The following is an 11,206-nucleotide window of genomic DNA, read 5'->3' as shown; positions in this document are numbered from 1 at the left end:
AAAGGAGGAAAGTCTTATTGAGCAGGTAACGTTCAATCCCCCCTAAAGGGATCTCACGCATCTCTAAGGGATCTGACAGCAGTCGACTTGGCCTTTTAGCCTAAAAAAGCAGCACACCGCAATCCTGCTGTGTGTCGACGAGGAAAATACTCAGTGTGGACCTGAGCTGCAGGTAAGTTAAAAAAAAAAAAAAAAAAAAAAGGAGGGGGGAGCAAAAAGGGCAAGGATGTATTTGGAAAAAAAATAAATGACCCGTTTTTTTTTTTTTTTTTTTACCAAATAAAGTAGAAGCTTTCTTTCTCAACCAGGCGGTTTGCAACTAATCCAAAACTCAGGAAATAACTCTGCGAAACGAATAAACTTAAGTTCAGGAAAACATGCGCGTCCAGTAACATCCGAAAACACGTGGCGGGGGTGGGGAAAGCGGTCGGAACACCGCGCGAGACTCCAAATCCCATGACCCCATTCGGCAGGTGAGCCGGGCTGTGCAGGGCCCGCCGGCGCACGGGATGCTGGGGCTTGTGGTTTGGGCTCCTGCGCCTCCCCGCGGGTTTGCGACGTTTAGCGACCATCGCGCCTGCGCCCGCGCCCGCGCCGGCTGGGAGGCTGCGAGGCTGGGAGGCTGCGAGGCTGCGAGGCTGGGGCCGCGGCGGCTCGCGCCGGGTGATGCTAGGCGGCTCCCTGGGCTCCAGGCTGTTGCGAGGTGTGGGTGGGAGCCGCGGGCGGTTCGGGTCGCGAGGTGTCCGCGAAGGTGGCGCAGCCATGGCGGCAGGGGAGAGCATGGCTCAGCGGATGGTCTGGGTGGACCTGGAGGTGAGTGCGGCGGGCGGGGGCGGCGGCGGCGGCGGGGGCGGGGGCGGCGGGCCGGGCCGTGCGCTTGCTTTCCCGAGGGGACGGCTCCTCCGTAGGGCTCCCCCCCCCCCCCGCCGTGGCCGCTCGGGGCTCAGGTCCCCGGGCTGGACCCCGGCCCCCCCCCCCCCCCCGCCCCGCCCCCGCCCCCGCCCTTCCGCAGCCTCCCGGGACCCGGGCTTGGTTTAGCTGGACGGGACTCCCGAGATGACTCAGCCTTACCCCTTCTCCCACAAACGACAAAACTGAGGCCCGGAGAGAGGATGGAGCTCCTTCAAGGTCACGCTGTTAGGTCCTGAGCTGGGGCTAGAACCCAGTTCTGATCCCTTTGGGGTTTCCATCCTCCTGCCGAAGCCTCCCCTCCCCGCCCCCCTCGGTTGAGCCTCAGTTTCCTTGCCTAGGAAATGGGGGTGACAGCAGTGCTTTCTACACTCGATGGTGATGGAGATCAAGGCGCGTCATTGACACGAAAACTTTGTGAACTGCGGGGATGTAGTGATGGGACTTGTCTAACTCTTACCAAATTGAATGCTGTCAGCACCCGATTTTGCTGACTTTGCATCCGTCCCACAGTAGAACCGGGGTGCCGGACATGTAGCAGGCCTTTGGTAAATATTTATGGAATAAATGACTCATGTTTAGTGCCTCGGGGGCTTGCCAGAGAAGCATTATTGTCTCTTTTATCCTGGCAGTGGGATATAAATGGAATATGCTTGAGGGAATCACTGTTAAATGAAATTGAGAAAAATAGACCGGAAAGATGGTTTTGTGTGTTTCATATTTGTTTTTGATTGCAGATGACAGGATTGGACATTGAGAAGGACCAGATTATTGAGATGGCCTGTCTGATAACTGACTCTGATCTCAACATTTTGGCTGAAGTAGGTGATGCCGTGTAATCCAGTCATACTGTTTATAGAGTGTATTAGAAACCTAAATCCTTTCTTCCCCCCATCTCTTTATTTAAAAAAAAAAAAAAATAGAACTGAGGTACATATAGGTTAATATGCTAGGTCATAGTAGGGTTACTTCTGGATCCAAAGTAGTCCATCTCACAATCTGGTTATTTTTCAATAATCCATGCCCAAAGTTACAGAAACGTATATGCTCTGGTGTACTGAGACCTTACTGTGTGCTGCACACGGTTCTAAGTGCTTCACATCTCTACTCTCAGTCTTCACGACAAGTATAAGGTAGGTAGTTAATACTCATTTTATAGAGGAGGACATTTTGGCACAGAGGTATTGGGTAATTTGCGCAGGGCCACCTGGCTCATTACTGGGGGGGTCAGGAATTTATCCCAGGCAGTTTGAGTAAAGTATTTCTAACCGATAAGACAACCAGCTATTGTATCAGGGTTAGTGACTCATGCCAGAATTATATTATTGTCACCTTATTTAAACCTGTATTGTCACCTTAATTTTCACTTGACTCTCTGTCCAGTTTCTGCCTTCTCAACGAGGATGTGTGCTTGTCTAGATCTATAGTAAGACTTTGGAATTCCTGTTGATAAAGAATTGGAATAGTCTCTTGTTGATATATTGGGCATGGTTAAGGTTTTAACATGCTGCTTTTAACTGAAGCATTAAGCAGAATAGCACACCTGTTGCCTTTTGGACACTTAAGAGGCATTTGAGAAGTGTGCGAGGGCATCTGATTAGTAGTGGGCCTGGAATTGGTCCCTGGTCTCATATTGTCAGCAGTTTCAGAGGCCCTAAGGAACTCCAGAATAGGAACACAGTAGGAATGTTTGTAGGAAAAGGTTAGTCCTGTTAGAATCAGTTCCCAGAGAGCAGGAATGATGTGCTCCCTACATCAAGTGGATTTCATAAATCTACAGTAGGACTTCCACTTAGTAGGTAAGGGATGGGAGAAGGCCTGTATAGATGAATTGCTACTTTTGTGGAGTACCAGGCATACATCCTGGAGTTACCACTTGCTGCATCAGCTGTAGGAAAATCATGAGACTTGGTGTTTCTCATTGTAACAAGTAGCTCCTGTGGTTTTTTTTTTTTTTTTTTTTTTTTTTTTTTTTTTTTAGCTTTATATAAATAAAGTTCTGCGTTTTAGGTTTGGTTGTTTTTTTCCTGTCACTTGGAATTTACTGCGGATGAATAGTGAAGAGAAGTGTCTTTATTTTGTGAGCCCTACTTACCCTTGGCTGAAGAAGAGTTTTTCCTTTAGACTGTTGATATAATGTGAAATACTGACAGTTTAATGGACCAGTTAGTTAATATGTACCCTGGAGGAAATTTGGGTCTGTATTCACACAGCTGCAGATGAGTGTAGCATTTGTAAATAGACTCAGTCAGATGAGGATAAGAATGTTTAAAAAAAAAAAAATGCTCAGGGGCTGTTGGCACTAAAGTGTCATTTCTGTGGAAAATATGTTTTATTCTTGTGTATGAGTCTGAGGAAAATGTTTTATGCTGGTAGAAGAACAAACATACTACCCTGAAATTTTTTCTGTAGGTAGCTTAGTGTGCCAAACTGGGACCTAGAATAAGTTAGATTGCCTTAGATTAATAGTTTGCTTTCCCATCATAGTTTGTTAAAAACGATTTTTTGTTGCTTTTTTTTTTTCCCCAATATGAAGTTTTTGGTTTTTTAAAAAGCATGTCATCAGAGCAAGTTTTTTGCTTCTTAAGAGATTGCCTTGACCAGTTTTCTTATTTGGCTGAAATTCCTTGTTAGTTGTAAGATGTCAGATAGTCAAATTCGAGCCATCTCTCTCAGGGATCACAAACTATTTTTACCAGTTAGTAGGAATAATGCCTTGAATTCATAAAGTACTTTTCTTCCAAAAAGTTCAAAGAACTTTGATGTCTGTAATTTCTTTTATCTTGTTAAACATCCCGTTGAGGAAAGGGGGGCGGTTTGTTATCGCTATCATACAGGAGAAACTATGCCCAAGATGACTTGTTGTAATGCCACCAGTCAGGCTTCTGTTATTGCTGGGACTCTGCCTAAGACACTCATAAGTTCTGTGTTCTGTTAAATGAAACAGAGAATTTGGGACCACGTGTTGCTTTTTTTCCCCCCCAAATGTTGCCAGTTACCTTTTTTTTTTTTTTAAGACTTTTAAAAAATGTATTTATTTTTTAAGATTTTATTTATTCATGAGAGACACAGAAGGAGAGAGAAAGAGAGAGGCAGAGACACAGGCAGAGGGAGAAGCAGGCTGCATGCAGGGAGCCCAGTGTGGGACTCGATCCCGGTCCTCCAGGATCAGGCCCTGGGCTGAAGGCGGTGCTAAACTGCTGAGCCACCCGGGCTGCCCACCAGTTACCTTTTTAACTTTTTGATCTAAAAGTGCCATTAAAATTAAGCAGTATAACTTTATCCGAACTCTATTTGTATTTTGCCCTGTTCTGCTGCTGCATCCTATTCCCCAAAACTTGTATATTTTCTTGGCATTTTGTATGCATGTATAAATGTATGTTTCTTTTTTTTTTTTAACATGTGTACATGAAATCACATGCACGTATATACTGTTCTGCAATTTGCTTTTTTCACTTGGCAATATAGACACTTTCCAAAATGAACTCCTAATTAGAGGCTGGCAAACAGTTTCTAAAAAAAGACTGAATGGTAAATATTTTAGGCTTGGAGTGCCACATACTACCTATCACATGTTTGTTTGTTTTACAACTCTGTGCAAATGTAAAAATAATTCTTAGCTTACTGATAGTAAAAAACAAAAAAAGCAAAAATATACAAAGGCTGGGGCTATGGTTTGCTGACCCTTGATAGACTACCAGTGTCCTCTATTAATAGGCATTTCACTTTTCAGAGGTGTGTATATGTGTGTGTGTGTTCAGTCATTTTTGTCATTGTAAACAGTGCTGGAATGAATAAGGATTACTTAGATAAAGGGCCCTCATCTCTTTCTCTGCCATCTATATATTTAATCCTGACAGCAGCGTAAACTTTACCTCAGAAACCACGGTTATCCCTGTCGATTCTGGATGACTAATGGCTTTTCCCATCCACAGGGTCCTAACCTGATTATAAAACAGCCAGATGAGTTACTGGACAGCATGTCAGATTGGTGTAAGGAGCATCATGGGAAGGTAACATTACCAAATAACAGGAGTGCTGCTATGGGGATCAGTAACAAGCGTGTTGCTCCCACATCTGAATCCTATACCATTGTTGGATGGGATTTTAAAAAGGGTTAGAGGAAGATTGCTTGGCGAGCCTGGGAGACTGCTTGCTTGTTTACCTGTCATCTTTGGGACCTCTCGAGATCATCTCCTCGTGAATGTTCTCTTTTTTCCTCTCCTGCATTCAGTCTGTCGCGAACGCATTGTGGATTGTCAAGCATTGCTCAAATCAGTCTTTTGGATAAGGTTAGACATCAACTTTCAGAGAAGGGGGCGTGCTGCTCACCTGTTAATAGTTGTTTCATCCCAGAGCTTATATCCTTGGACTTTGAGCACCATCTTTTTTGACTGTGTGGAAATGCTATTAACAATCAGAAACATAGCTTATATGACCTGGATTCTTTAAGAAAAAAAAAAAAAATCAGTGCAAAGATGGCAGTTTCAGTTTGAACTTGTGCTTTATAAATGGTCCATCTATGGTTATATTTGCCCATTTTAGAAGTGAAGTTTCATTTCTGGATGCCTTTGAAAACTGACTTGATGTGTTTCTGGTGGGGGCTGGGGATTCTCTCTTGCAGTCTGGTCTAACCAAGGCAGTGAAGGAGAGTACAATGACATTGCAGCAGGCAGAGTATGAATTTCTGTCCTTTGTACGACAGCAGACTCCTCCGGGGCTCTGTCCACTTGCAGGTAAAATCCAATCCTATGTATACCTTGTAGATAGTCTTCCATTGTAGTGGTTCAAGAGACTGCAGTTCCAGAAAGATCAGCTAAGACCATCATGCCTTTCACTTACCCTGATTTGGATTATACATCTTAATTTTGCGTTCACGTTTCTTTGTGTAATTTGTAACATGAGTATTGGGGAAATGCCCTGAAACCCAACATGGGATCTGGGGTACATAGACTCACTCAATAATATTTCCTCTCCTATTTTTATCATGGAAGAATTTCACATGTACAGGAGAGTTGGATTTAGTAACGGTTACCCTTGCGCCATGTTTGTTTTCCCTCTGTTTTTTTGTTTGTTTGTTTGTTTGTTTGACATTTGAAAGTAAATTGCAAGCGTTTTGATGTCTCATTCCTAAGTACTTCATCAAGCATTTCCTCAGAGTAAGGACATGTTCTTATGTAGCCACAATATCAATATCATTTTTAAGGTAGTTAAAAATAATTCAGTAATACCGTTTGAGATCTGGTTCACATGCAAAATGTCTAATTGTTTTTGAACCAGGACTCAATCAAGACTCATGCATTTTACTTGGTTATGTCTCTTCAGTCTCTTAATCTAAAATGTCCACCTGTTTTTATTTTTTAATTTTTTTCCTGTGTAACATTGACTTCTTAAAGAAACCAGGCTGGTTCTACTAGGATTTTGAAAGTCCTGCCATTGTCAGGGAAAAGTTAATGATCTCTGGAGGTGTATTTGTATTTGTATATGTAATTGATGTGATAACTTACACTTTCCTTAAATTTCACTTAAAAGAAAAAGTTTGACTTTACCTACTAGAGCATATATTGTATATATATTTTCCCTCTAGCTAGTGTGGCTGGTGTCTGTTTAAAGTACTTATTTGAAATTTAGTGTTTTTTATATAAATTACTGTATGGAAACATGAATATGGATATGATTTGTTAAAATTGGAATGTGAATAAAGGTTTATTTACTTAATGTGGTTCAGTTAAGTTTTTAGCGTTAATAGTGTGGATTTCATGACACTGGGAGAAAATTTGCACATCTGGTATGATCTGAAAAAGTAACAAATAGATTTGTGCATTATTTTAAGTATGTGGAATGATAGATTTATCCTTTTGTCCATAGAGAGGCTGTTTATAAATGTATTATGAGCTAGACTGACTAAATACTCAGAAGTCCGTACTTGTAACCAAATCAGATGCACTCAAACCTGATTTAAAAGTTCTGGGATGCTTTTAGGAATTATCTGAATTAAAAAAAAAAAAAGAATCATCTCCATTTCCATACCAGTTAATGAATTTTTATATCCTGTTGTATATTGCTAGAAATACACAGATGCGGTATGCTTCGTGTCTTTCTAGGAAATTCAGTTCATGCAGATAAGAAGTTTCTTGACAAATACATGCCCCAGTTCATGAAACATCTTCATTATAGAATAATTGATGTGAGCACTGTTAAAGAACTGTGCAGGTAAGGGCTATATTTAGGACACATTAAATTGCCTCATTTAGCATGTTTTAATTGGGAATTTGTGGAAAGTAATTGAATAGAACTGTAGAACTGAGGGTGCCCAGTGGGTGAGTAACTTCATCCCTTTCTCACTTGGACAGGTCATTAATTGATTCTGGACCGGTGAGAAATGGGGGAAACAATGTCAAAAATCTTTTGTATAAATTTCATTAGTCCAGAAAGTTTATTGAGCACCACTCTGTGCCAGGCATTGGCCTGTGTGCTGGAAACATGACAGATGAAAAGCCTTAAAATGGCGTAGAAACTAGTGGGGTGACAGATGTGTAAGAAACACACCTGACACATATACTGTGTCATGACTTCTGTAATGGAAATGTGCATATTGGATATTGAAAGCACCCAAGGGGAAAGGCACCCCTCCCTAAATGTTGGAGGGAGGAATGGGAAATTGGGGAAAGCTTTACATAGGAAATTTAAGTTGAGATTTGAAGAGGAGTAGATGTTTTCCTGCCATTTAAGTAAAGAGGGAGGGAGGATTCCAGAGAACGGGCAGAAGGATGAAGAAATGAGGGCTCAGGAGCATAAGGGGATTAAATAGTTCATCAATGTGGGAGTTCCAAGCACACAGTTTGGAAAAGGTGGGATCTGAGGCCAAATGGCATAGGGCTTGTGTGGTGGGCTGAGATGGTTAATGTAAGGGATAGGTTCCTTTAAAAAAGTGTAAGTAGAAGGAGTAGATAGGATTAGATCATTCGAATTATAAGGTGGCAAGAAAAGAGGGAGGTAAGAAAGACTTTTGCCTTATTGGAGAGAGAAGAATGAGCTAGGGACATGGCACTTGGGTTGCAGAGAAGGATGCAGAGAACGTCCCATCTGAGAATGTCACTTGGCATGGTAGGGAAAGAAAAGCTCTAAAGCAATTCTAGTGTTTCTGTTTTGCACAGTTAGGTAGATGATGAATCTATTGAAAGATAAAGGGGGAAATAGGAGCAAAAGCAGATTTGGTGGATGGGAGAAGGGAGGTCTTGAGGATAGTGTGGTTTTATAAATGTTGATTAGAAGTGTCCGATGGATCTGTAGGTGGAGAGGTCTAGCAGGTGGTTGCCTGTCCGTGACAAACAAGGAGAGGGCTGGAATGGAATGGATCTAGGAATCCTAGACAAGGATGAGCTTATCCTAAGAGAATAGGATGAAGAGAGGGTGGAAGAGAGTCCCTGGCAAGGAAGCATCTTGATAGTCACAACCCAAAGTCCCGTTTCCAGTGTTAATAAATAACTTGAAGGAGGTAATTATCCAGTATATTTGAGACAGTTTCCTTTGAGAGTTCCATTTTTGCTGTGTATAGACGCTGGTATCCAGAAGAATATGAATTTGCACCAAAGAAGGCTGCCTCTCACAGGTAAGTTTGGGTCCTTCCAAGCGCTTGACGTGCACATAATCCCGAATTCCTGACTGCTTAAAACAGTGTCTCTTCTGCCCTCTCTTGGGGGGTAGGGGGAAATAAAGGTCAATTGGCATAAAGATAACCTTCTTTTGCTAAGATTATTAAGAATTCTGGTCAGGATTCTAGTATTCCGTTCTGAGATATGCAGTATCTTATGTCTTTACCACAGTTTTAAAACTAAAAGATAGCTTAGTTTATAGGTGTGATGAAACAGTCTGTAATCTTTCTAGTAATGAGCAGTACTAAGATTCTTCCCCTGCAAGGATATGAATACTTGTAGCGACTTAAAATTAATTAGAACACTTTGTGGACAGTTGTGTAACATAGTTACTTTGTAATATAGTTACTTTGGACACGTTTGAGGGTTTTTTTTTTTTTTTCCAGATCTTTTCTATATTATGTCTATAGACTCAGGCACACAAGAAATTTGAAGATCTTGTTTATCTAGTGTCCTGTACTGGCTTTTTTATTTAAAAAAATTTTTTTTAAATAAATTTTGTCATTTTTCAGGAGGAACGTAAGACTTGATTGGGGATTTAGCAGCTGGCTATGGAGGACATTTAGTTCATCCATGTTCTGAGTCCCTACATACGGTTGTAGGCAAACAGACCAAGTCTCTGCTGTAAAAACCCTGGTATTCTAGTGTTTCCTTGTAGGGGTAGATTACACGGACCATTGCACAGCAACACAGGTTTAGAATACCTAATCTGAAACAATTAGGGTTTGATGTCTTTCAGAATTTTTCAAGCTTTAGACTGGTAATAGTGTATCTGTAGTGTTTGCCGTTATATAATATGCCATACAAGGTCTGAAGAAGCATCCCATGATCAAACACATTGATGATTCTGCAGCAAAACATACGGATATGCACACTAAATGGCATTATTAGGGAGTATATACAGCTTCATGTTAAGATCAGGTTTTGCCACATAGTCATAAAAGCCCTTTGGATTTTCAGATGTTTTTTGGATTGAAGATGTAGGTAAGATACCTTATACCTTGATTTAGTCAGATTGTATATTCGACAGTCTGAGCTCTCTACTGCATATCCAAGACCAGGGAAGAAAGCAGAACTCGCCTCAGTCACAGCAATAACCATTATAAAACTCTCACACTAACATGAGTGCAGTTTATTCTGTAGAAGAGGCCTTTAGCTTATTGTACAGAGTTTACTGATTGAGCTGCACACGGTTCAGATAATTTTGGTTACCTGATTTTCAGACCTCAGCAGATGAGAAACAGCATATTGGAGTAGAAGAGAGGCTATTCTATAGCTGGTTGTAGCACAAATCTTTGCCAGAGAGGAAGTAGATCCTCTGTAATGGTTTGGTACTGTCGATGATGTTTATCATGACTGAGTCGTGAGTTATGTTTGCACATGTCCATATATTTTGTGTAGGGCTGTCAGTATTGCATCATGTTTCCCAAACTCTGTTCCATGAGCTGTTAATGACTATTCCACAAATGTGGTCGATTAAGATTTAGAAACACTGTGTGTGTAGTACAGCCTCCCCTTGGAAATTCGCAATACACATTAATATATAAAATACTTTGCAGAGAAGTTCAAAAAAGGAATGCTTGATCTAGGTTTTCCTAGACTTACTTGACACTAGAATTCTTTTTTTCCCCCATAGAACACTTTACCATCTTGAATAGGACAGTTAGGAGACTTTATTTGATAAATTTTAGGAAAATTTTTACTCCAACTCACTTTAAAAAAAAAAAACAAAACTTAGATTTGCTTTATTGAAATGTTCCTCTTTATGATGTCAGATAGGGGCATTTACCGTCGTAAGTCTTGTTACTGTGTAAGAAGTCCTGTTGTTGATTACTTACTGCCTCTGTGGATATTTCAAATCAGTATGTGTTTGCTTGTAGGGCGCTTGATGACATTAGCGAAAGCATCAAAGAACTTCAGTTTTACCGAAATAACATCTTCAAGAAGAAAACAGATGAAAAGAAGAGGAAAATTATAGAAAACGGGGAAAATGAGAAGACTGTGAGTTGATGGCAGTGCTCATGCTGTCGGCACATAGTTCTCGGGAAGCAGCTGCTGGTAGTTGCATTTGGTTTTCTGTTTTGTTCCTGCTGATTGCTTGGCACAGCACCTTCTTTCACTTGTGTCTCCAGATTATTCAAACAGACATCACCTGAAATATCATTTTTCTCCTAACATTCTGTTTTCATTTATGACACAGCAGCATCTCTGTAAGTACCAGGTCATGTCCATCCCTCGGTACATATCTGCATTTGCTTTTAGACCATTTCTTTTGTTTAATAATAATAATAATAATAATAAAGCTAGTTCTATTGAAATGCAAACGTTTTTGTACCATCTATTCTTTAGTAGTTTGATGACTGGTACACCACTGGAAATGGTGGCTTTTTGTCAGTGGTATGGCTAATGTTTCAGTTCTCTTAATGATGTCAGGAATGGGTTACTTTCGTGTGTGAAACAGGAGATGAACTTGTCCTACCTTTATGTGTCAAGGATAGATTCAGAGAAGTGAATTTGGACTCACTGTTATAGTTACCAAAGTACCAGAGCTCTGGTTAGCTAGTTTTCACTGTACCCAAGAAATTCAAGTCCGTCATCAGAGAGGGATTCTGTAACTAATAAGGTTTACTGAATAGATACTA

At 41.0% G+C, this 11,206-nt stretch overlaps 1 protein-coding gene across 1 annotated transcript; it reads left to right on the top strand.

Moving 5' to 3' along the window:
* Positions 1-544: 544 nt before the first annotated feature.
* REXO2 (RNA exonuclease 2) lies at positions 545-10,888 on the top strand. Its single transcript, XM_025999199.2, has 7 exons — positions 545-813; positions 1,647-1,730; positions 4,845-4,922; positions 5,534-5,645; positions 7,014-7,122; positions 8,468-8,521; positions 10,445-10,888. The coding sequence occupies exons 1-7, from the start codon at positions 667-669 to the stop codon at positions 10,572-10,574; spliced, it is 714 nt and encodes a 237-aa protein (XP_025854984.2). The 5' UTR covers positions 545-666; the 3' UTR covers positions 10,575-10,888.
* Positions 10,889-11,206: the final 318 nt, after the last annotated feature.

Source organism: Vulpes vulpes, chromosome 12 (genome assembly GCF_048418805.1).
Source record: "Vulpes vulpes isolate BD-2025 chromosome 12, VulVul3, whole genome shotgun sequence".
NCBI classification, from domain to species: Eukaryota; Metazoa; Chordata; class Mammalia; order Carnivora; family Canidae; genus Vulpes; species Vulpes vulpes.
The sequence above is the reverse complement of the archived record's forward strand: the minus strand, read 5'-3'. Positions and strand labels throughout refer to the sequence as shown.